Source organism: Poromitra crassiceps (assembly GCF_964638095.1).
Source record: "Poromitra crassiceps genome assembly, chromosome: 4".
Classification (NCBI taxonomy): domain Eukaryota; kingdom Metazoa; phylum Chordata; class Actinopteri; order Beryciformes; family Melamphaidae; genus Poromitra; species Poromitra crassiceps.
In genome coordinates, this window is record NC_139626.1 from 13,694,719 (window position 1) to 13,721,477 (window position 26,759).

The 26,759-nt window shown below is 43.9% G+C and overlaps 1 protein-coding gene across 1 annotated transcript in view; it reads left to right on the forward strand.

Annotated features, from left to right (window-relative positions):
- Positions 1-8,718: 8,718 nt before the first annotated feature.
- Positions 8,719-26,759, forward strand: part of LOC310774867 (E3 ubiquitin-protein ligase rnf213-alpha-like) — a gene marked incomplete at its 5' end in the record, with an annotated part of 75,987 nt that continues 57,946 nt past the window's right edge. The window contains 13 exon segments of the mRNA XM_083634992.1: positions 8,719-8,798; positions 9,281-9,487; positions 10,108-10,300; positions 11,532-11,624; positions 11,715-11,837; positions 13,224-13,413; positions 14,281-14,454; positions 15,408-15,560; positions 17,807-18,426; positions 21,345-21,504; positions 21,596-21,813; positions 22,142-22,279; positions 23,427-23,588. Coding sequence (XP_083491118.1) covers positions 8,719-8,798; positions 9,281-9,487; positions 10,108-10,300; positions 11,532-11,624; positions 11,715-11,837; positions 13,224-13,413; positions 14,281-14,454; positions 15,408-15,560; positions 17,807-18,426; positions 21,345-21,504; positions 21,596-21,813; positions 22,142-22,279; positions 23,427-23,588 — 2,511 coding nt within the window.

Sequence of the window (26,759 nt, forward strand, 5' to 3'; positions counted from 1 at the left end):
GGCTGCTGCCTGTTTGCGCGTCCGCTGTTTGAGGAAGTCTGGGTGGACTCGCTCGTTTCGTGGAGTTTTGGTTGAGAGCTTTGATGCGATTCTGGTCATATTTATGCTGCGTGTTTCAAAGTGTGCATCCAATCTATTCTTGGAACCCCCCACCGTTGCCACCGCTGTGCATCAGCGCGAAAGTGAAAGCGTTTTCGCCATCAATTTTACAGTATGAGAACGGCTTCGTCGCGCTTTTCCCTCCAGTTTTGGGTCGCCTCTTTCTACTGTGGAGAGACATGTCGACACTCAGTGGGTCGGTAAAATAGATTATACACATTCAATACCTCCAATTCTGGTGTAGGAGACGTAAAAGGGGTTGATCGATGTCCCACCGTCAAAAAAAAAAAATGTTTATGTAAGCCGAGATATCTCGTCCTTGGCACTCAACGGTTGGATTATGTAAGCCGAGATATCTCGTCCTTGGCACTCAACGTGTTAAGTTTACGTGTGTGTGTGTGTGTGTGTTTGCCCCCTTATGACATCACTAATGACATCAGTCTTATGACATCACTGATAATGTCATCAGTGATGTCACAATGCCTCCTTATGTGTGTGTGCCCCCTTATGACATCACTGGTGACATCATCAGTGATGTCTGTGTGTGTGTGTGTGTGTGTGTGTGTGTGTGTGTGTGTGTGTGTGTGTGTCATCACTTATGGGACCCAAACTTTAAACAAACAATTGCTCCCTTTTATAAGAAGAAGATAGATAGATAGATAGATAGATAAGAGTATGTTTTTGTGTGTGGATGCATTTATCAAACGTGCTTTACACATGAATATGAATGCAATTAATTTTAGGATGGATGACCCCAGTGGGAATTGAACCCCTAACCCTTGCAGAGTTGGTGCCTGGCTCTACCCACTGAGTACACAGAACAAACTATACAAAGCACTTTATTCCTGGCCCAGTAATGCTACGGCATACAAAACATTTTACCGTTGCATTTTTTGTTATTCTATAAAGAAACAAGCGCAAAGTTGCTATAGAGAGGCAAAGTGACTGCTTACTTCCAGCACTGTAGCCTACCAGAGATTTTCATCCGCCATTTATTTTCCCATCGACATTTCGGAAAATAATTATAAAAATAGTTTTACTTCATCAAACCAAGCGGTTCAGCTATATTTAGAATCGGGAGAGACATTTCACTCTGACCAAAACAAAAAACAACAACACAGAAAAATGTTGTTCTTTAAATCTGCGATTTTTTACGTTTTGGTCAGAGTGAAATGTTATGTGGTCTCTCCTGTTTCTAAATCTGTACCGTTTGGTATGACAAAGTAAAACTATTTTTATCAGCTTTTTACGAAATGTCTATGGGAAAATAAATGGCGGATGAAAGTCTCTGGTACAGTGCTGAAGCAGGAAGTGACGTTCCACTTTGGCTCTCTATAGCTGCCTGCGACCAGAAATGTGAATTGAACTTTTTGTGGACCGACCAACCGACCAACTGACAAGCAAAAGAGCTGCTGGTCGCAGCAAAAAATACAAAACTGACATTTGTTTATGCTTCTATTTAGCACACATACTCCTAGCAGTGAATGTGTGACGGTGTACTTCCATGCTGTCACATCCAAAGATCTCAATCTGAATCCATTAAAGGACTCAATTGTCCTTAAATCTGGAGACTTGTGTGGAAACTGGGACACAGGCTTGAACATGACCTTCTCTAAGTATGGCTTCTTTAATCTTTAATAATACAAATATGAATGCTTCCTATTACAAAACAGTTTAAAAAAGTGAAATCAAATTCCAATAATTTTTTGTCTCGTGTTATTTTTAAATTTCAATATTAAACCACATATGAATTAATACCAGAATGATTATTGTCACTCAGTGGATGTTTTGTTGCATAACTGCATATCCCACCTCTAGTAATAATTGTTTGTGTTGCACAGGTCTCTGGGGGACAACAGATTCCTTGTTGAAGGACAGCTCGAGATTCCTAAAAGCAGAATTCATAGCAGCATACCTTACAAATATGTTTACAAGCATGGTGGTAACTCTTATGGGGACTATGAGGTCATCTACCAGGAAGATGGGAATCAATTTGTCAACAGGTGTCTGTCCATCAAGCAGGAGCTTTTAACACATGAAGGTATTCTACAATCAGTTCTCTACGCTGGTACTCAGCAACAACTTTGCATTATGCTTATAGAAGAATGCAGACTGATGATGATTCCCACAGTTCATTGTCTTTGGTCTAAACTGGAGCGGAAAAATTCAAGTGGTTGCATCTTTGTATTTGGCTCATTTACATTTAGGTTCACACAGCCCAATTGACCTATCGCTAAGTCCCACCCCGAACGCAGACGAGCAGATCACAGCACGTGCAGCTCCACAATACACTCGGACAGCCTGAGCCTAGAGCTCCATAGAGGAGCAGAAGAAATCGGGATTCTCCTCTGGTTTTATGGTGTTTCATACAGATATAAGTAGAACAAAATGGTCAAACGATGTGCATGGAGGTAAATGCAACATTACGAGGTATCCTGGGAGGCCAGGCAATGGATAATATTAAACTAGTAAACGTAGATCCACTCACATCCACAATGCTGCTGTTTTGGACGTTAAATCTGCAATCGTGGTGACAGCGAGATGAGTCTTCTCCCTCATTTGCCTTCCATGATCCAAAGGTATCATGAAAGCATGGTATTCAGAAAGTCGGCAAAAGAAAATGCTGAATTATGCGAGTTTCCAGCCATTACGTTATGCGTGTAACGATTAAAACATCGCCAGACACCCGTCAAACCCTAAAACGAGGGAATTAAACGCATACCCCGAATGAGGTACGCGTGAGGTAGTCTAAAGAGAAAACATCCAGGAGGAAAACATGGTCTATAGGCTATGCCTCTGCTGATCTGCTACACACCAACACCCCATGCGTGCGTGCCATTGTCTCGCTATGAAAAACATCTACGCTATTAATTTAAAGTTTCTTGATTATACAGAAGTAGGTCAATTCTGGATGTCAGTCGCCTGTTATCCCCACTAGTTATCTTGCGGTCTTCCTCCGTTAAAAGTGCATGTTTTTGAATGGAATTTGGTTAAAGATTCACTAAAGCCGTTTCCATGCACTTATCACATTTATTTTTATCGATAGCTTTAAATGTTGTACATTGCCCTCCATGGCATAGTGAAGTACGTTATGATGGCTTCTAGATGAGGCCTCAAAAAGTTGTTTAGAGCCTCTTGGGATATAACCTTGACAGTGACAGCTGCCATTTATTCTAGTCAGCATGCCCTGTGTTTGTCCGAGTGAGCATCGGGGGTGGGGCTTAGCGATAGGTCAATTACAAGCGGGCTTGGAAACGAATGTCACATGACTCACAATTAGTTCATTTATTGGACAGATTTTCAGAGTAATCCTGCAGATTAGAGATTTTACTGTGAAAAACATAAATCTGACATGGGAAGGGAATATTGAACCCTTTTTCATGTTCCCATTAGGGTGCCATATTGAGCCCTGGGAACATTGAGCCCTGGGAACATTGAGCCCTGGGAACATTAAGCTGACCCCCATCACTAGACATAATTTTATTGATGAGGAACTGTATCGGTCTGTGTTTTGTGGTTGTTTCATGTAGTTGTTTGCATGACATTCTCACTCCTAACCTCACACTTAGAGGACTGAGACTCGCATTTCAGACGTGTTTGCCACCCTGTTGTATAGAGACATCAGCAAGTTATGTGAATAGTCTGACATTAATGCAGTGTAACAATTAATGTATCTTCATTAAATTTGTGCAACTGTTGGATTTTCAAGGGGAGTGGCACCAATATGATGACGTGATCTATCCAGAACGAAAGGAAAGTTGGTGGAAATTCTGGGATAAAACCAACACAGCTGTAATCAAAGGGAGACAACTAGCTGGAGGGGTGATGCTGAGAACCATCTTTGATTTCCTTACATCCTGGAATAAACCAAATGTGGAGAACTTCTTTGTCCTTCTACAACAGTTCTTTCATACATACAGCAATCCCCTTCTTCATGATGGCAGGGAAAGACGGTGGGGGTTACTATATGGTGAAGACAAGGTAAATATGAAGGGTTATATTCCAAAATTCAATATATCCAGTCATTTTGATAGAGTAGACGTCATTTTCTACAATATATGTCATAATGTGCTCATGGTAAAAAGAAGTAAAAAAGTCTCCTAAAAATGACCGATGTCTAATCTAAAGAATCTAACATGTTATGACAACTCAAAGTTGAGTCTTGGATATCCAGACATTAACAGCTTCTATTATTTTTCCAGGTGAAAATCCTGCTGCAAGATTTTCTTGATCAACACATCTTTCACAAATCCAGAAAAAACCCTCAAGTCTTCTTACCTGCTCTGCATGCAGGGGTTATCGCCCTGCTTATTTACAACAAGTATCTGCGAGCGAGCATCACAGATCAACTACCTAAACTATGTGATCTTCTATGCCTGCCTAATAAACCACAACACCATTTCATCACTGAGTGGAAAAACTTCACAAGTCCTTTACCAGATCATAAGGGGTAATTAATCTATTTTTATATGGCACTTTTCAAAATCCAGACTGAAGTGTATCATGCTTTGTAGTAGTTAACTAAGGGGAAAATGTTGCCCTTACAACTTGAATCCTCAGGTGTGTCTGGGTAGTGAGAGGTAAAAGCACTCGCCCACCACTGCGGAGACCCGGGTTCAATTCCTGGTAGTGGTGCTTCCGGCTAGGTCAGACATTCCTACAGTCAGTGGCCAATTGTGTCTGGTGGGGTATGAGTTCTGGTCGCTGCACTGTACCTCCTCTAGTCGGTCGGGGAGCCTCTTCGGGGGCGAAGGGAACTAGGGGGAGCAGCCGGTGAAATTCCTCACTGTCGGGTAACCTCGCGTCACCAAGCTCTTCTCGGGGAGAAGAGCCATTTTCTTTTAATTACACCTCTCTGCTGTTTGCGGCCTAGAGCCTGCCCTAGACCGGAAACAAGCACCGGAAACTAAGGGGCCCTTTACACGAGGACAGTCTCTGGAAGAAACGACACAATAGCGTTTCCTTCACACCTTTTCCTTCACACCTTCTCCCCGTTTACATGAGCGCTGTTGAATTTTTAAAACGCCGTAATGTACATGCCAGGTCGCTAGGTGGCATTGTGATGGTCAACGGGGCGTTGCTCGTCACTCCACGGACGCTTCTACATGACGTCATTTCGTAATCGTCTTTCTGGGTTTTAGACACGGAAGTAGATTACGGCTACCGTAGTCATTTTTAGACTTGCCAAAAAGCTGTTTTCATGCTAAAAAAAACAAACTGTTTTAAAGTTGTAATATTCTTCGGGTGAGAACGTTACATAGATGTGACCAGTTTATCAGAATAAGCCTATTTGGAAATCTTTAACGAGCAGCGAGGTTCGGGAGCGCTGGCTGTGCTGACACTGTCTACTGTGTAGGCTGCAGTGAGAAAACACTGTCGATGTGCTTGCCTAACGTTAAATGCCGACCGGGTACAGCCATCGGCTCCTCGCAGCAGCAGTAACGCTCGTTATGAACATGTAACTGAAGTCGGCCGCAGTGTAGCTTAATTCTGAATGTTGCCAAGCCTGTGTCGCGTGTGCAGGCACGTCAGAGTTTCTGGGAAGACTATCATTTCTAACCGATTACATGGAGCGCTCAGCGGGAAGCGTCACCAACAATTCCACTCTAGAGGGTGGTTTCAAAATGTGTCGTTTCCTAAGCGCGAATTCGCCGTTGCCGTCTTAACGGGAGGCACTAACGATAAAATAATTCCCCGTTTCCATAGGAAACCGTCCTCGTGTAAAGTGCCCCTAAATAAGAAAGTAAAACAACAAAACAAAAGAAGGACGTACCGAACGTCCGATTGTGACAATTAATGTTAACAAGATAACAAACATAATGTTTACGATTTTGTCTCATCGCATCCTCTTTCACCGTTTTGACCGGTGTCAGGCGATGCCATATTGCATGAACGTTTTGTTTTATGTACTATACAACTTGTGTTGTTGTGTTGTGTTGTTCTCGTTATCCTTATCAGGCTCTAGCTAACGTAACCTCGCGTCAAGCTAACGGCTACACAGAGGATCTTTTAGTGCACATGTTTCCGGTAGACTGTTTCCGACTGTTTCCGTTCCTTGGTTTACGCCCCCAGGTCCAGAAGCGGTGGAAACCGCTCCAGACTACTGTTGGGTGAAAAGTAGCGGCTGGCGACTGCACTTGGGACTGGGACACATGGGACTGGGACAGGATATTTCGCCAAGTACAATTGGGGAGAAAACGAAAAACATCTTGAATGTTTAGTTGTGCCATGGCAGAGATCTCCGGTTCTAAGTCTGAATTATTCAATTTACCGCCAAGCTGGTTGCAGTTAATCATGATTTAGCATGACGTAGATCCTTGTTGATTATGGAATAGTAAGTGTTCCACTCCAGAGTACATCTGCAACAGATGGATAATATGGAAAATTTGGATCTAGATCTTAGTACAGCAGCAGATATGTACTCGTAAAACCTGGGTTGTAGGACAACCCCAACGTTTTACTTCGTTTCGAACTTTGGAATCTCACATTATGCCATCTATCCACCCAACCTCACTGCGTGTGACCCTGAGACCCGAGGCTGGCAACGGAGCACATGGCCTCAGCCCATGGCAACCGTAGGAGTGACTTAAGGAACTACCACCTGGCGGTTGACAACACAGCGTGCACAAAGGGCGCGCTGGCCACATCAAGGCTATAGAACCTAATGAAAGTGTGGTGGGTAGACCATGAGGCAGCCGCACACATGTCTTCCACTGACACACCACGCAACAACGCCCAGGACGTCGCGACACCTCGTGTGGAATGGGCCTTAATACCCTCCGGGGAAACCTTCCCCGCGGCAGAGTATGCCAAAGCAATGGCCTCCACTATCCAGTGCGACAAGCACTCCTTGGACAGTGCTCCACCCAGGACCCGTGGCCCAAAGCAAACCAGCAACTGGTTACAGGTGCGTAGCGCGAGTGTCCTGCCCACGTAGGCGAGGATCGCACGCACCGGACAAAGCATGTTCAAGTGTCGCTCCTCCGAGTTGAAAGGAGGGGGACAAAAGGCAGCCAGGTTCACGACCATAGATCTGAAGCTGGCGTTGATATTTTTAGGCTGGTAGGTGGGGTTAGGCCGAAGCGTAACCCTTCGCTCGTCATCAGCAAATACCAAGCAAGACTGTTGGACCGACAGGGCAGTCAAGTCGCCAACCCTTTTGCCCAGAAGACATGGCTAACAAGAGCGCAGTCTTCAGGGACAGGAACTTCAGGTCCACAGTTTCCAAGGGCTCGAACGGGGAACCTGAGAGACCCTCCAACACCGTGACCAAGTCCCACTTAGGGAAGACATTGCGTACCCGCAGCCGCAGCCTGCGCGCCCCTTTCATAAACCGGGAGACCAACAGGACGTTTCCCTTCGATCTCCATGTGAGAGGCCGACAAGGCCGCTACATAAACCTTAAGGGACTGAGGGGGTTGGCCCGCATCATACAGGCTCTGCAGGAAACAGAGGATGGGCTGAATGCCACAACTCACTGGATCCTCGTTACGATCCGTGCACCAATGAGAGAAGACTCTCCACTTGTAAGCGTACTGAGAGCACATGGACGTAGCCCTAGCACTCTGGATCGCGTGCACCATGCTCATGGGCAACCCTTGAGCTAGCAGGTGCTCCCATTCAGGGACCAAACCGCCAACTTCCATCCGGAAGGGCCGGAGTGGAGTATTCCGCCCTTCGCTTGCGACAGGAGGTCCTTCCGGCACAGCAGCGGCCACGGCGGCCCTACCAACAGCGAGATGAGGTCCGCAAACCAGATCTGCTGCGGCCACTGCGGCGCCACGAGGATGAGTCGCAGGCCCTGCTCCCTCACTCTGTCCAGGACAGACTGGATCAGGGGGAGGGGCCTAAGGGAGGGTTGTCGTTTTCAACAGAGAACCACAGGGGGCAGTGCGTTGCTACTTGGTTCAAGGTTCTCGGCCATACACTGCCCTGCTTGTTCAAGTAGGAGAAGGCGGCTATGTTGTCCGAGCGAATCAAGACGTGGTGCCCACGTATCTGATGCCGGAAGTGGCATAGAGCCAGGCGAACAGCTTCCAGCTCTAGCATGTTTATGTGGCGAAGCTCCCGGGCTTCCCCCCGGCCGTTTGCCGAGAGGCCATCGCACACCGTGCCGCAGCCCCAGAGGAAGGCGCTGGTGCAAATTACATGCATGAATGGAACGGGTCCCACTTGCACACCCATGGAGAGCCAGCAAGGGTCCGTCCACACGCGCAGTCGGGCCACATCCGTCAAAGTCACCCTGCTATGCTGGTGCTCGCCCGGGTCCAGGCGGTGACTGAGGAACCATCTGAAACGGACGCATGTGCAGCTGCTCCAATGAGAGTACGGCAACAGCCATGTGCCCCAGCAGCACGATTTCGCACTGTTGATACCAGGTGTATCGCCCCCTTGGCCAGGAGGGTAGAGACCTCCTCCTGAAGCATAGTCGCGGAGCCCTCGTTCCTGTTGAGCGCACGGATCCCGTCGAAGGCGGGTGGGGGCCCCGTGAACTGCAGCGCATAGCCCCTCCGGATGGTGCGAAGCAAACACGGGGTAGGGGCGCACAGCTGCTTCCAAGCAGAGATCCTGCTGGATAACGATGGTCTCGCGTAGGACGATGGTGCGGCATTCGTGCCCATGCCATCGGCTACTTCCAAGGAGATCACAGGGGCGAGACCCGGTGTCGGGACGGGGGTGGGGCAGGTGGGGGAGAATGCGTCTAAAGAAACATCAGACTGCTAATCTCCCCCGGGCCATTTCCAGTAGTCTTTAGCAGGGATCTCATTTCCTCATTCGGGGTCAGTGTCACCAACTCTCGTCAAGTCAGTACACAGGCCAGCCGGCAGGAAAGTCTCGCGGGACTTGACGAGGACGCTCAAAAACGCTGCGGAGAACATTGGGTGAGTCGTCAGATAATAATTAATGTGAGGAGAGGGCTCCAGGTAAAAAAAAAACTAAATTCTCCTCTAAAGAAACACAGTACTCGAGCCAAATTCAACAATTTCGAAAATGTCATCTCTTGCCACCAGGGGGTGCACCGGGCTTCCCGCGCCATTGGTTATATTGTACTCCATGGTTATGACTGACTCCAGCCTCAGTCCACTCCCTCTGAATCTCCGCCAAATTTTTTAATCGTCTGTTTTTATACTTTATTTGTGTAAACATCTTGAGCTAAACACTGATTCCTCCACTGCTGTAGTGTTGCAGATGCAGTTGAGATGCTTTGTAACTACGCTAGACAAGGCAACATTGAGAAGTGGGTCTTGGTCATCCCTCTGATTCATCTACTGAGAGGAGACAGCAAGCCGTTTGAGCCAGTTCCACCTGTCCTGAATCCACAGTTTGACTCCTGGACAGGAAGTAAAGGACGCAAAGGAGCAGATGTCTACAGGGACCATAATGCTAGGTATGTCACAAAAAAAGGGATTCTGGATGAGAAAATAACACAAAAACAAATATTTATTTAGCTATTTATTTATTTGACAGACGTGGACACATGGGGAACCTTTTTGAAATATGTATAACAGACAAATTGTCAAAAGATAATGCATTTAAAGTTGCACTAAGCAACTGTACTCACTGGCAGCCCTAAAGAACAGCAAGAGACAACTGTTTGGACTTCAATATCCATGAATTCTGTAATGTGTCAACAGCAAAGTGCACACAGAATGCTACTTATCAGCCAGTCTGTGGTGCTTTCTACCAAAGGATAGGGTACAAAAGGGACAAGAGCAAAAGATCTAAGAGTCCAGCTCTGTGTGTTTAGTGAGGCAAGTGCCAATAGGATGTGATGCGATGCAATGTCTCAAATAGTGAGGGATGATATTTTCTGTTGCAGCCCCACTTCTTGATTTAAATGGAAAAGATGGGTGTATTTTTACCGTTTGTACATGACAATCTTGCACAGTGCAGCTTTGAATGCAGTGTGCAGTTTGATCATCAAGTAGCCTTTCAGAGTATTAAACACTTATTTATTTACTTATTTTGTTACTTTTCCTTACACAAATCGACCTGACTCTGAATTAGGAGTCTGATAAAGATGATGAAAGAGAATGCACACTTGGCAGACATTGATCGTCTACTTGTGCACTCCTGGATGTCTCTGTTGAGTCTGGATGATCTAATGAGCTTCATATCCAGTGTGCGGGTAGAGATCTTGGACATTCTTCATCACATGCTGTTCAATCTCAAATCTGGAATCACTTACTGCAACTATGTGGTACGTATCCTTGTCAACCCAACTTGTACAACTTGCTTGAATCCTAGTCTTTTTTTAAGTGGTAACTTGGGAAAGCATATCTCTCCCCTGTTGAACTGGCAACACTACATATTTTGAAGTGCTCTTGTGGTGTTCTGATTTCTTTTACAGGCTGTAAAAGAGTTGGTATTGTTTCTTATCAAAAGAGAAAATCATCACAAAGACAGGTAAAATAAAACCCTACTAAATCTACCACTGATTCGGTATATCTATACTAATTTCAACCATTTCAAATTGGTGATTGTTTTTGCAAAAACACTTGAGATAATGTCATTTCTTTTTTGTAGATATGACGACAACTATGGAGAGTTTTGCTTAAAAGCTGCAGTGAAACTCCTTAGTATCATCTGTCGCCACACGACAGACTCAGACCGCTATGAAATGCCACTTCACTTCCTTGATCTGGTCTGTCTGATTTCCGGGGAATATGACTGTGCTAATTCCCAGGTGAGGCCCATCAGTTCAGACAGTCTGTTTGACAGCCTACCCTCATACCAAAGCATATAGTGAGGTGCTTTTACTGCTTTAGATGATTTGGACCACAGCCATAGCTCCATACTTGTTCCAACAGTATATTGTGTACAGAAAAGAATTAGTACAACCTAAATCGATACCTATAGATATTGTGAATTGGTCATTATTGGTTATTTTTCTCCACCAAAAATTTGACATGTTGTCAGAAAAATGTCTCTAGACATCTTCCCATAAACAACATTCCTCAGTGAAAGCAAGGCACAATTGATTTTTAGTGAGGAATGCTTTAAATTCTAACCAAGATTTACAAAATCAAATGACAAATGTAAAATGTTTTCATCAAAAACAAGTGTTTGGTGATGAATAATAATCAGTTAACATTCTAAATATTGAGCTGTCCATAATTTTTTTTATTATTGTTATTCCAGTCAAGAGAGAAAGTCCGTGAAGAGGCAATTGGGGAATCGTTGAAAACAATGAAGGAATGGCGGAGAAAAACATTCAAAAACGAATTGCTGAATGTATGGTCTGACACACAGTTTGCCTCAGCAAATGAAATTGAGGTAAGACTTTTGACAGTAATGAATAATTGTCTTGTTGCACATATAAAATAGCGTTTTTGATCTCATATTGGAGTTTTGATGTGGCTCAAGCTTTGACAATTCCTACTTAGACCTTCTGTGGAAAACAAACTATTGAACATCTTTGTGCACTTTAGGTATGGGATAAGTTAATCTCATTCTCCTTCAATCACAATGACCTCACCTGGAGAAACACCTTCAAAGATGACTTTGAAGGAAAACTCAAAAAGGTAAGATGGGCTTGTGCTCGTCTGAACATGCCTTAAATGTGCACATTCTACCTCCAAACTATTAAGAGCATATGGATTATTGTGTTCTAGGAAACTCCAATGGCTCAAATTGGAATCTACTGTGCCAATATGGAAGAACTGAGCAAGACAAAACCTTTGTTATCCAACTCGGTAGAGAAATGTGCCTTAGAGGCAGTTGCTGCTGTTTGTCAGGTAATTTTTTTTATGAACACTCCAGCACAAATTCAACATGGCGACTTAATAAAAATTGAAACAGTGTCTGGTTCGACTGCGCCTCATTCAATGGAAAGGAATTGCTTCAAAATGTCCCCATTCGATGGGGTGGAGTTGTACAATCTCTACAACCCAGTTTCCCTGGGGTTGTACAGATTACTTGCAAAACCCCATTTAATGGGTAGGATTCAGGGGTTGTACAGATTACTTGCAAAACCTCATTTAATGGATAGGATTCTCCATTGGCTCTTCTCTCAACCACCCTGCCCACCTCTGCAGGCATGGGGAGGTTCTGCTTGGACCCCTGTGTCCTTAGGTTTAGGCATGGGGGATGGGAGAGGTTAGGGTTAGGGGTGGGAGAGGTTAGGTTTAGGCATGGGGGGTGGGAGAGGTTAGGTTTAGGGTTAGGGGTGGGAGAGGTTAGGTTTAGGCATGGGGGGTGGGAGAGGTTAGGTTTAGGCATGGGGGGTGGGAGAGGTTAGGGTTAGGGGTGGGAGAGGTTAGGTTTAGGCATGGGGGATGGGAGAGGTTAGGTTTAGGCATGGGGGTGGGAGAGGTTAGGGTCTGGGTTAGGATTAGGCATGGGGCATGGGAGAGGCTCGGAGGGGTCTCCGGAGACGACCCCCGAGGGTCTCGAACCCTCCGTTCGGCCCCCAGACCCTCCGTTCGGCCCGCAGACCCCCCGAAGCGACCCCAGGACCTCCACAGGGTCCTGCGGCCCACCCAGGCCTCGGAGACCTCAGGTTTATCCATTGAATGGGGTTTTGCAAGTAATCTCTACAACCCAGAGGAACTGGGTTGTAGAGATTGTACAACTCCACCCCATAGAATGGGGACATTTTGAAGCAATTCCTTTCCCTTCAATGAGGTGATTCATAGTAGATCGGGTGGCGCTCTATACTGTGCATGCTGACGTGCTTGTAAACACAAAACAAGTGTTAGGGACAATGAATGTTATCTGCTTAGGAAATGGCAGCCTGACTCTCAAAAGAATGAACTTAAATTGCAACACGTACAAATTCTAAAACGTTGTTGTTCATTAAAAAAAAAGCATACAACACCATGGAGCACAATACTGTACAATTTGTTGAGTTCATACTACAGTTCAGTTGCTGGTGTATGCGTCAACAGCCCAGTTGCTCCATGTATATCGGACTGAATGAACCGTTCAGGCAGGCAAGCAGGGCTAACTTTTGCTCAAAAGACAATATAAATATAAGTGATTAATTTGTTCAGTTTGTTCAGCAGGTTTGTTAACAATGTATGAGCTAGCAGCTCAGTCGTTGCATCAGATGTGTCAGACTGAACAAGGAAATGATTTTGATTCATTCGTCATGTCTCCTATTTCATCATTTTTCTGTTTAGGATAAATCTGGGAAATCTGTCTCTGCTCTGTTGAACAAACATGATATAAGCAAGTTTGGGAAACTGATGTCTGCGATTGTACTGAAGTCATGGCCCACTGATGCCAATGGACTCTACGTTGAAGGAGAGGAGTTTGTGATGGAGTACCTTCTAAACTGGCCCATGGCCAAAGCTATCTTCCAAATGACAGGTGCAAATGTTCATCTACTATATACTGTATTCCATAGACTAAGTTGCGTTTCTCCCCCCTGTTTAAGTTTTATGTACCCTATATAGAAACATGCTGTTATTTCAGTTAGCGAGTTATTTTCAAAACAGATAGCCGACGTTTAGGCTTGCATATGGCAGCATGGTGCTGCAGCTGTACCTGGTACTGAATGGAGCGGAGGCTAGATAATTAAAACACATCACGTCGGTTCAGTTTGCTTTTGGTGGTTGTAAATAGAACTTTCGGCCGTAAATGTATTTTCTCCATTGTATCAATCCACAGGATGGAAACGACAGAGAAATTAAGTTTCAGTCAATGAGAGAAAGAGAGGGAGAGAGTGAGAGAGCTACAGTATATGGCTTGAGCAGGAAGACAGACAAAATAATCAGTTTTTTATTTTTTTAACTTAATGATCATGACCATAGGCACCCAATTATGTTTCTGCCTGTGGGTGCGCGTGCTATATATCCTCCAGGTGCTATATATATATATATATATATATATATATATATATATATATATATATATATATATATATATGTGGGGGGGCATTTTCACCTTTATTAGACCTTTATTAGACAGAGAAAGACTGGTAGAGAGGAGGTGACATGTAACAAAGGTTCAGGGAACACACACACACACACACACACACACACACACACACACACACACACACACACACACACACACAGGTATATGTTTAAAATTTGATTTTGTTTGGATGACTTTGTATACCACTAGCCCTGCCTCACCCTACACATCTATAGTATATTTCTACTACTGTTCTACTCTGATATTGCCTCGTAGTTGAAACGTTTTGTTCATCTTTGCACATCGCTTGTTTTCCAGGTGCAAGACAAAAACTGATGGACAACTTGGTGGATGATGCTCAACTCAGAATGACTGTGGCGAGTTCAGCATTCAAATCTGTGTCAGAGAAGTTCCTAAATGGCAACATCCAAATTAAAATTCTAAACCAAATCCTCCAGAATGACCGTCAATTTGTGGAGTTTCTGAAGATAGGTAAATATGACTCAGTATTCTTTGTCGGGTCAGTAAGCTGAATAGTTCTATATTTAGCTCCTGGCACCAGTTTTGTCAACTAGTTCAGGTGGACTAGGATCCAGTTCAAGATGAAGTGAAATGTTTAACCCTTTTGCCTGTTTCCAGCTTTGTTGAATTTAGTGCTGACTGTTCCTCCTCCTCCTCCTTGTCCTCAATCATCTTCTTATACTTCTTAAAACTACTCCAATCTACACAAATAGAGTACCGCAGGAATGAGTCCACAAGTAGCACTTCGGTTCGTAAGGGAAAAAGGCTATCGGATTTTAGAATGGGGATTTCGATTAAATGCATGAAATAAGGTGTGTGGTTAACAAAAGTTTATGGGCGTGGTAATTTGTGTCCAGCAGGATAATCTGCACATACAGTACGTGGACCACTTTTATGACTTTGGAAGCGTAAATGCGTTGTTTTAAAAATGAGATTTTTAGAAACTTAACATAAACTTTTGTTATATATTTTATATATGTATATATATATTGTTTATATACATATTTACGTTTACGTTTGCTTCACTGCAATGGTCAATTCAGAAGTCCGTCAAAACATGCAGGGGGGCAGGAAACTTTGCTCACCAGCCACTTTATTAGGTACATCTCTTCTGATACACTGCTTAGGTACACCTTACCTAAGCAGGTTTGGCTGTGGTTAGTCCTTGGATGGGAGACCACCTAGTCCTAGAGGCTTAAACCTCTTTCATGGCCGATTGAGGCTATATTTTTAACTGTCTTCTCTTTCTCCCTGTGATATGTTCTATTCTGTCTTATTCATTGATATTGTCTGTTATGTGTTTCGTATTTTGTTTACTATGTACATTGTCAAGCATCTTTGAATATTATCTAGAAAAGTGCTATACAAATATGTCTTATGATGGTGATGAGGATTTTGTAATTATTTATCTTTTTTCATCCTAGATGGCTTGTGTGATGATGGTCGTTGTAAAGATGACAAAAACATGAGAAGATTACTGAAACTAAGAAAAGAGGAAGCAGAAGCTGTCCGCACTGATAAGGAGCTGGTCAAGGGTCTTCTACAGATCTGCCAGGAGCTTCCAAAACATGTCAGAGGTAAGTAGCCTTTGCACATTGTGAGAGTGAAATTATGTTTAAAACATTTTATGCCTCTACCGGCGATAGCCATGGCCGGAGGCATTATGTTTTCGGGTCATCTGTATGTCCATCCCATTCCTTCTTTTTTCGACTTCTCTGCAAGCCGTTTGCAACCCACCTCCACCCCAGCTCCTCCTTTCATGCTGTGTCTGACTTAAACAATGGCATTTCTGTTGTCATTGTTGTTTGTTCTGTTCTGTACCTGGGGGTCTTTGCTGCTGCTCTTTCTGCCTTAGGCTTTCCATGTAAGCGCATGGAAGGGCAGGGAGCTCCCAGAAGCTGCTGCTGCTCTCCTCCTAGAACAGAGCCATACCGCCAATTTATGAATATTGAATATGATAGCTATAAAGTTATTTTTTTGTCCTGACAGAATTTGATTTTGGTGGTCAAAGGCAAAGATGTTTTTTTTCTCTCTCTCTCTCCCCCCCCCATAACTCAATAATTCATACACTAATTATGACATAATTTCACACAAATGTCCTATTGGATAAAATTACATTTTATCTCCAAAAGTTCAAAGGTCAATTTCACTGTGACATAATGTTTTGCTTACCATTGTAGCTGAGAATACAATCTCAGGTCTTGGATTTGCAGACACCAAAATCCTTTAATTTGATCGAATAATCACATTACTTATATTGATTTGGAATAGCAATGCGTCAAGTTCCAAGCGCAGCCACTCTTAACTCATTGAGTGCCAATGACGTCGAACGACGTCAAATAAAATAGTAACGTAGAGTGCCAATGACGTCTAAAGACGGCAAATGCGTTTTTTGGCGGTGGGACGTGGATCAAAGCCTCATGCATCTCCTGTAAAAAATATTGGAGCTATTGAAGGTGTATAACCTATTTTACGGACCCATTAGGTGGCGACAGTGCTCTCCAGATTAGAGAAAGTTGAGGAAAAACAGCAGAAAAAGCCGTGATGAAAGAGAAACCGATGCATGAGCCAGAGCGGCACAGATTGCTCTGGCTGGAGCTAACGTTAGCTGCGAACAGCAGCCAATCCGCTCCCACAACTGAGCCCCTCTGTCTCTGCTGCGATAGTTTCTCCACACGATTAGCCGCCAGAAAAGAAAACCAAAGCCAAACCATTCTCATGAGAATGGTTTGGCTTTTCGGTGTCGCGCTGGGAGCCGGCGCACAAGGCGGAGCGCTGCGAAAATAGACTCTGGGTGCAGCGCACTTTGAAACGCGCAGCAGAAAGCCTAGAATCGGACGCAGCTTCATCCCAGCTCACAACCGAAACCCCAGAAACGCAGACGAACTCAGCGAGCCCGATCCAGACTCCCCCGACGAGCGGCCGCCATCCGAACGTGGATCCGCAGGCAGCAGAGCCTGCCATAGCAGGCAGCAGAGACTCGCCTGACACACGCAGCAGAGCGAGCAGAGCCACCAGAGACACTCCCACGGAGGAGGAGTTTGGAGTTGAGGGGGGTGGGGGTGCTGTTTTATTGAAGGAAATTGCTGTTCAGATGTTTCAGGTCAGAAAATATTAGCTTCAGAGTCAGTGATTTGCTTGAAATGCTTCATTTCACAAAAGGCTCATTATCTCAGCTTCTAGATGGAAACGTCTGTTTTTGGTGAAATCAACCTATCTTCTCCGGCTGATAACTAAAGAACGGAAAATGATATCAATAAACTTTTTTTTACTGATGATAGAAGAGAGTCTCATCGTTCTTTGGGCGTGTTCGGTGTTTACATAGTAATATCACACAATATTCTGTGGGCCTCGAGAAATCACTGAAAACGCTCTGAAACTCTGGCACTGGGAGCATCCGTTTTCCAAAAGTGGCTGGCACTCAATGAGTTAAAGGGAATGAGAGATGACACTCTGATTGGTTGAGTTCATTTAATGCCCAAAACGCACATCTCAATATTTCTGCTACATAAGCCAGCCCATTTTAGCTTTGTGCAGCGTGCAAGAGGCATTTTGCGAGCCACGGAGAGGACTTGGGCCTCCAATTGCGCCTGGCGCTATTTTGCACAGCGACACCACTGTGAGGAAATGCAGATGATATGGGTCGTAGAATGCAACTTGACTTGATGGTGGAGGCATCTAACTGCGAATTGGTTGTTTTATTATTTTCTCTTTTTTTCTTTTTTCTCCCAAAACCATGCCTATAAGAATTATGTTTATTTCTTGAATGATTTTGATGTGTGTGTTCTCACTATATTTTTCTTAACGTCATTTTGATCCACAGTTGACTTAAAGGGGTTGGACAAAAAACTTCAAAATAACATTGAGATGATGACCCTGGATGAGTTCATGGAGGTCAACAGACTTGACGGACAGACCTCTGCTGTAACTGGGTTGGTCACGTACTTCAACCTTAGTGACGAGACACGACAGATGGCATCTGAATTACATTCCATTAAGGAGAGCTTAATCTTCCAAATGTGCTGGGCAAACCAAATGGATGAGCTTTTAAGAGACCAACCGGACACAGAAGACACAGAGCAGCTCTACGGAAATGAAGAAATCTACACTCTAGATCTGATCTACAGCAAAATATTCCAGAGCTGCTACAACAACTACACTGGGCTCTATAATGCCTTGAGGAGTGGAGATCTATCACTCGACGAAGTAGACAGCATCTTTGAGGTCTACAAAGGAAGCTATGGTGACATGGCGAAAGATTTGGAGATCATGTGCAGGATCAATCCATCTGATAACAAAAGATGGATCAGGTGGAGGATCCTGCAGATCGAACAATACCACGATCTTCATCTTGCAGTGGAATCTGCCGGGATCATCATGACTATCAAGGAGACGATATGTCCAGATGGAGACTTCAAAGTACTGCAGAAATTGCTAGAAATGGTGAGTTGTGAAACAGTACTGCACATGACATTTAAACCTGTTGACCTGAGGCCTATACCACGAAGCAAGACTAGTGGCTTAGCGAGGTAACTCCAGGTTGGTTTAACCCTAGGTTTGCCATGCTACAACGCTAGTTAACTTCTTACCGAGATAGATCACCATAACAACTTATCCTCTATGGCTAACCTGCTCTGTAGCAGGTTAAGTTCAGAGGATCATATCAAAACCCATGAAAGACTCACCTTACCTTACCAATCAGCTCTCTGGAAACAGCGAGTCGCCATTCATATAGGATCCCCATATGAAAAATAGATTGCATTCAAATGAAAAAAGAAGAAGAAAAAAAAGTCTCCTCTTGAATTAATCGAGGACTGAAGCCTTGCACTTGTTGCAGGCTACATAATTAAATTAAGCCTTACCACTTTGAATTATGTTTTTATATTTATTCATTTTTATGCTCCCAAGTAGGCTAGATAGTAGGTTTGAACCCGCCGATCGATTGCAGCTGAACGGTGTGTGGAGAAATATCACTAAACCGGCATAAAAAGGTTACATAAACGTCTCCAAAGCGCACTAAGGTGCCGTGTGCGCAATGGAGCTGAGGCTGACGTTGGGTTGGACATGGTCATACATGCCAGAATAGCCCACTACATCTAAGCAATTTGATGTGGGATCGGCTCGCCTGCACACAGATTATTCATATCTACTCCTGCATTGCACTGTGTTGCTTTTGGCCTGTATGATGTGATTGAACTTCATATTATTTCCAGCATAGTCAATGAAATACGGAGATATGCGACTCTGCTGTCAATATATGTGACCACAAAATAGGCTATTTAGGCTATCTATTTATTTATATAGGCTATCAATGAAATATATGCCTGCACCGTGTCGATTCAGTTCAGCAGCCTTTATTTTATTAGCATTATTATTATTTTTATTGATAGCCTATTATAGGAATTATTCCATCAGTGCGACCAAACACATCATGAGATCATTATTATTCATTGAGCCTAAATGGTCTAAATACGAAATTTAGACTAAGATAGATTACACATTACTTCCACTCGCAAAAAAGACATGCAGGTTTTATTGAGTTTATTGAGAGGGTATTGAGCTGCTGTAGGACTATGTGGAGGCAGAAACCGCTCTTCAAAGAAATGACTGATGTGAATAAAAGTGGTAACTTTAGACAGTCATTCGGGAACAGACTAATAATATCCAACGCGGATTTTGATTCTGACATACAGTAAAGCTTCACTTTGATTTGCACTTTGAATGAATGAGGAAATAGGTGTCTGGCGCTGTAGAAGCTGGAGCAGTCCATATTGCATTGTGATTAAATAGTTGTTAAAAACCACGCCTCTTTCGTGTGCACAAGCATTTTCATGTGCACGCGCTCTCAGCAGGATTAGAAAAACCTGGATCAATTTACCAAGTTGAAAACCAGAGTCATGGTATGGGTTAGCTAGATTGCAATGATCTGGTTAAGCCAAACCAGATCATTCGTGGTATGGGCCTCTGCATGGTGGTAATGTTGTACGTTTATTATTGATTATGGACAGAGAAGGCAGAATTTCCCAGAGACGCTCTCCTCTTTTTGGAAATACAGTATTTTCGGAAAGTAGAGGGCGGTGAAACAGAAAAATCTTCTATGGTAACAATTTATTTGGATACTCCACCTACAGAGAACAGAACATTGCAACAGCTATACATGTAGTTGACATTCTCCAATTTAACTGTTTCCCTTTTGTCTGTCTATCTGTAGTTGTTTAACAGATTCTGTTTGGTTCCTGTTCCACACACCTGGTTCTCGCATGCGTTCCATAACACACAGAATACTTATTGTGAGGTTACAGAGGCGAATGTATTCTGATATACTGTTAACGAACATTACAGCAAGTTCATATACTCAGCTTGTAGGGGGCTGTAACAGAGATAAAAGCGCTGGACCAGGGGCCCATACCACGAATGTAGGATAAGCAGATCTTAGTGATGGGAATTACGACTCTTTGAAGGGAGCCGGATCTTATGGCTCCGTTCCTTTCTGAGAGCCGTTCAAAATAGCAGAGCCTCGTTCCTTTTTTTTTCCTTTTTTCTTTTTTAGGGCCACTAGCCTACTGTTTATCTGCAAAATCACTAGGATAATGATACGGTACGATTTGGATCAGATTTGATCTTAGACCCACCACTATTTCATTTAGCATCTGTGGACTGCAGCAGCATTAAATTACTCATAGTATGTCCAGACCTAATGTAAATGATCTGCATTGTAAACATGACACAAGGTGACACCATATCCATCTGCGCTTAGTCAGTGAATTTACTTCTTCTATGAAATGTGTTGTGTAAATAAAGTTGGCTTTCCTTGAATGCAATTCATGCAACACTTCGTTGCTCAGAAAGTCAGCAGATGCACTCCACGGCGTAGCCCGTTTTGATATTAAGCTGAGTCCGCCCACCCAGGCCAGTTACAGCATGCGCCGGTAGCAATTAACGAGCGCACCTTATCCTCCCTGCTCAGTGGGCTAGCAGAGGGAGGGAGGGAGGTCTAACCTGTGTGTGTGGTGGGGAGCGGCAGGCAGTGAAATTTAGGCACAACATTAAAATGAACGGCTCTCAAGTAGGACTCGGTTCCCTTCGTTCACAGCATAGAGCCGTTCAATAGATTAGGATCGTTCGCGAATGTCACATCACCAGCAGATCCAGGATCTGTCCCTTGATCTGGTTTGGCTTAACCAGATCATTGCAATAGACCCTTTTCACGGGGGCCATTTTGTGTTGAAAAGACAGAATAAACACAGGTGCAAGCAAAACACTAATGTTCTTGCATGAGGGCCATTGTGCTTTTACAAAGCTTTGTGAATTGAAAATAGAATCATATACTCAGTCATTTGTTTACACCCCCCCCCCCCCAGAATGCAGCTGACTTTAAGAAGAGGAGTCTAAATTACATTGATAAGACCTTGATGGAGACCAAAAACATTCTTAAGGACATTACAGATGATCGCAGGGAATGCCTTCAGGACCTGAGTCTGAGCAAAAACTTTGTCCTGTGGCTTAAAGAAGCACTTGAAGGTAAATATAATTTGATTATTAAGACGTACACAGAAGCGTTACATAGCACTAGCCAATCAGCAATGAATGATACAAAATGCTGTCATTGCAGGTATCAATGAGCTGAAAGTGTTTGTTGACCTGGCATCCATCTCTGCTGGAGAAAATGACCTGGATGTGGATCGAGTGGCCTGTTTCCATGATGCTGTCCTTGGTTACTCTTCCGTGCTTTACGGACTTGAGATCAACTCTGACTTCCAAGCCTTCAACGAGTCACTAACGAAATTGTGGAAAGCACTTGAAAATGACAAGAATATACCAAAGAAGCTGGTTAGATTCCATCCTTTGTTACAGTTGTTGCATCTCTGCCGACTAAAACGACAACATTATTCTTTTCAATCAACATTTTACACCTCATCTGGGTAAAAGGAGTAACTTATGAAGGCAGCTACAGTAGTTACTTAGTTTGCCATGCATGCTAAAATGCCTAACCTTTCAATTTCAACAAGTCATTTCAGCAATGTATTTCATTAGTCATTTGCAGAAAACAAAGAAAATGTGAGATTATTTTTCAATGCCAGCAACCTCTCCCGTTCGAATTCCCATATTATACATTGATCGACCTCTGACCTCTGGTGTGTTTGGTCTGTGATTACAGCGGGACACCGCACGCCATCTGGAGTGGTTGAAAACAGTCAAGGAAAGTCATGGATCCGTGGAACTTTCATCTCTGTCCTTGGCTACATCCATCAATGATAGAGGAATTTACATCATCAAGGCACAAAACCACAAAAAGGTATGATAAATAAGATTGAAATTTTACTTCCGTGAGTTATTGACATAGAGAAGATGTATATATCCTTAGCCTTAACTCCCCCAGTATAGACTCTGTCACTCAGTTAACATTGTAGAAAAGGATCCATAGAGGGACCAGTGGCCCGTCCATGGGGGAGAATTCGATGACTGCATACGACTGCAGTAGGACCCAGGGGTAGGGTGACCAGACATTGCTGTTTTCCAGTGTATCTTGTCTATACAGATGGTGCCGACAGACCGCAGTGCCGACAGTCCGCAATGCCGATAGCCGCGAGGCGGTATGCAGCGTGTCGGGGGACCGGCTGGAGCTAACCTCTCCTAGCCCCCACTCCTAAACCCAACCTCTCCCACCCCCCATGCCTATCCCGCAGACCCTAACCCTAAACCTAACCTCTCCCACCCCCCACGCCTAAACCTAACCTCCCCCAGACCCTAACCCTAAACCTAACCTCTCCCACCCCCCACGCCTAAACCTAACGTTGGCATTGCGGGCTGTCGCACTGCGGGTGGTCGGCATAGCGGGTGGACACCATACAGATTGTACTCCAAAAACTCTGGTGACCTTAACCCAGGTTGCCAATGCAATCAGTAGAGCTATCAGGGCAATTTCATCTCATTTAGTTAGCTAGATAGATGTGTGTGCTTTTGTCAGCCCCGTCTCCATCAGTGTCTGTCAAGCAGATCAAACCAATCAATCAATATTAAGGTTAAAATAGGGATGCATGATAGTGGATTTTTTTTTGCCAATATCCGATATTCCAGTATTTTCCAACTCTTTTGGCCGATTGCCGATGTGATATATGCATTCATATATCAAGTCTCTCCTGTAGTGGAATTAACACATTATTATGCCTACTCTTATCATGCTGGCCCACTGGCAGATAAATACAATGCTTTTCAAAATGGACACATTCACTTGGCAAAAGTGGGAGTGGCTAGGTGATGTGAGTGGTGCGAGCGGGTGTGGTGTCATAAGGCTGAATGGCCAGCACTGTGCCATGGGATTAAAGGTTATTGCACTTGTTTTGTATTATGTGTGTGTATGTGTGTATGTATTACTTGGTCAAAATTAACTTAAAAACATACTAATGTGCTCCATATCATATCTATTATGTTTCTCTCAATAGCTCAATTTAGAGACTTCCCTGATGCTGCAAATTCAGGAAGGACATGAGGAAAACATGATGCGCACCTATGAATTAGAAGAGCTGAAGGAGTTACAAAATAAACTCATGCTTATGTCTGGAAGAGGCGAGCAAAATCAGTGTGAAGTAGACCGCTTTGCTGAGGTATCGTAGATTGTCTTTCAAATTAGATTTTTTTTTGCTGCGCATGTGTGTGTGTGTGTGTGTGTGTGTGTGTGTGTGTGTGTGTGTGTGTGTACAGACATAGGAAGGAACTAAGTACAAATACTTTGTTACTGTACTGAAGTAGGTTTTTCAGGCATCTGTACTTTACTGAGTATTTCTTTTTCTGACAACTTTGCACTTTTATTCCCTACTTTTGAAAACAAAAATCTGTACTTCCTACACCTTACATTTTCAAAAGAGGCTAGTTACTTTAGTTTTAATGTCCGACAGACAAAACAATGTAACGTTTGTCTCTCTCGTCTCGCTCTCTTTTATGTCCACCTGTTTTGTGGAAATATCACACAAATTATTAATCAGTCTTTATATACCTTAAAACATGTTTGGGGGGGATCTTTTAAGTTGAATAGTATTAGAATTATATTAATATGAGACGAGTTTAAGTTAGCTTTGCACAGAAACAGCCGGTAGAAATACTTTCATACGTTATTACATTTCAGAGCCTGTACTTTTTTTAAACTTTTACTTGAGTTGAATCAGTACTTCTACTTTTCCAGTCTCTTTTACACAAGTAACTACTATGCGTGTACTTTTCCTGTGTGTGTGTGTGTGTGTGTGTGTGTGTGTGTGTGTGTGTGTGTGTGTGTGTGTGTGTGTGTGACAATAGAAATCAATAAGTCTTGGGGCCCTATCTTCGCAAAAGCGGTAATTTAGCGTTTGCGCTCATTTAACGCCGGGCACAATGCAAATTAAGGGGCGTGCACAAGCGCATGTCTGTTATAATTGTACTGGACATAAGCGTGCCACATGTCAAACCAGGCGTTTCAGTCCAAAAATGTGGGGATAGATGGCATTATCCTATCATCAGCAGCGCGCAATTACTTTGCACTAAGAGCTTTTAAAAGCACTACTTACTCGCTAAATACCCCGCTGCGCTTGAGCGCACCATAATCTCCGTGCTGCGCAGCGCAGTGCAGAGTAAAATTCCTTTTGGATATGTCATTACGCACAGACGTGCCATGCCAGGACATCAAATTCTGCTGCTAAAAGTAGCAGATAATTCAGTGAGGCAATCAACTATAACTCACTGAGAAACCTTTATCACATCACAAAGAGGGAAATTAATTGAGAAAACTTGTTGGACAATGGACAGGAGTGAGTCCACTCTATTACGCATGGAGAGAATTACAGCATATTGCATGCCTCGCACAAACAGCGATTGCGAGACGGGAACCTGATTGATTTTATTCATGTAATGCCCAGGCATTGCCTGGCCACACCTGTGAATAATTCTAGTGCTTATGACCGCCCAAATCCCGCTTGCACTAGCATTTTGGGGGCGCAGATGATTTGGCACGGCTCTAATTTGCGCCTGCGGCAGGTGCCGAGAATCCCCGCCGAGAATTGCATCCCCACCATATTTCGGGGCTGTTTTAACTTAGAAAACAGGGAGGCCACGTCTACCCAGACAATTATATTACTTTTAAACGGTTACATTTCTGTATAAATCATTACAATATGCTCCCGTGAGGTGGGGATGCGTTTAGCTGCTCAGTCCCTCCAGGATTTCGCAGAGTCATAAATGCTTGATTTTGCGGCTGCTTTTCTCAAAATTTGCGATGCAATTTGCGACATTTTATTTGTTTTTTTTGCGGTAAAATTGCGGGAACTGGCAAAAATTGCGGAGTTGAGGAAAAAAATGCGATTTAATTTTTTTATTTTTAATTAAATTTTTTCTTTTCCTCCATCGTTTCTCTTATCCTTTCTTCCTCATCCTCAATAATGCTATTATCACTTTGCCTTTTCTCATACTTTTTGCTTAGTGCTTTATATATTTCCTCTTATCGTTATAGGGGGTACGGTGGCGCAGTCGGTAGCGCTGTCGCCTCGCAGTTGGAAGGTCCTGGGTTCGATTCTCGCCTGGGACACTGTGAGCGCTGTGGTTGTGTTCCCCCCCATATCCTCAGTGCCTACTGCCCAGGTGGGTTATCTCGTCGTAGGGCCTTTCTCTCTGTGTGGAGTTTGCATGTTCTCCCCGTACCCCCCCAGGGGGTTCCTCCGTATATAATGTAACCCCCCCACTAAAAACATGCAGAAGATCAGATCGTCATCGTCATCCGACCAGTGACGACAACATCCGAAGTTGGTCCCCGGGCCCTGTACGAGAAAGCGACCACTGCTCCTGGCCTGCCCCTCGGAGGAAAGGACATGCCTGGATGGGTTAAATGCAGAGGACACTTTTCACCGGCCACCGTCAGCATGAGTGTGTTGTGGCCGCATGCATGTATTGTGGTGTTCGTGTGACAATAAAAGACGGGCTTGTCCGTTACGAGAGTTGTTTTTTAATTTCCTCTTCATGCCTTCCCTGTCCTCCTCATCCCTTCCTTGTTCCTTGTTCCTTGTTAAATATTCAAACAACTAGACCCTAAGCTAAATATGCCACACGCTTCCTTGTTCCTTGTTAAATATTCAAACAACTAGACCCTAAGCTAAATATGCCACACACTTCCTTGTTCCTTGTTAAATATTCAAACAACTAGACCCTAAGCTAAATATGTCACCTGTGTGTGTGTGTGTGTGTGTGTGTGTGTGTGTGTACAAATGCTTCGCGCTAGCAAAGTGGCTGTCCAGTGACGATTTCCGTTTGTGTTCCTCCACGACAGTGTTGCACGGAGTGCAAATTAGTTTGCCTCCACTTTCATGCGAAACATTTGGTAATTGTGTAAGGGTCAGAAATGCACGGCTCAGAAATGCACGGCTTCACTCCCACTCGGGCTATGGGGCTGGCCCTTTAGCTCGAGTGGTTAAGGTGTTGCGCAGTGCATGGTGCTGAGCCAGGGGTCCCAGGTTCGTATCCGCTCGGACGTTACAATTGTTTTGCGGTTATTTTTGTTGGCAAATGTGAGGGGTTTGCCCTCCTCATCGCAATGCGATGACGTGTTACATTACGTCCCATACTCTCGTCACTTCCTATTGTTGTCCCTCGTTCCCACAGCAACCAGGCAAGATGACAGCGCACACATATCTCAAACCCAGGTAAACATGCGGCATTTTACTAACTTTTTGCGGCCAAATCGCGGGAATTTTGAAAAATTGCAAGCCCCCGCAAATATCGCAGAGTTTGGTTGAATTTGCATTAATTATTGCGATCGC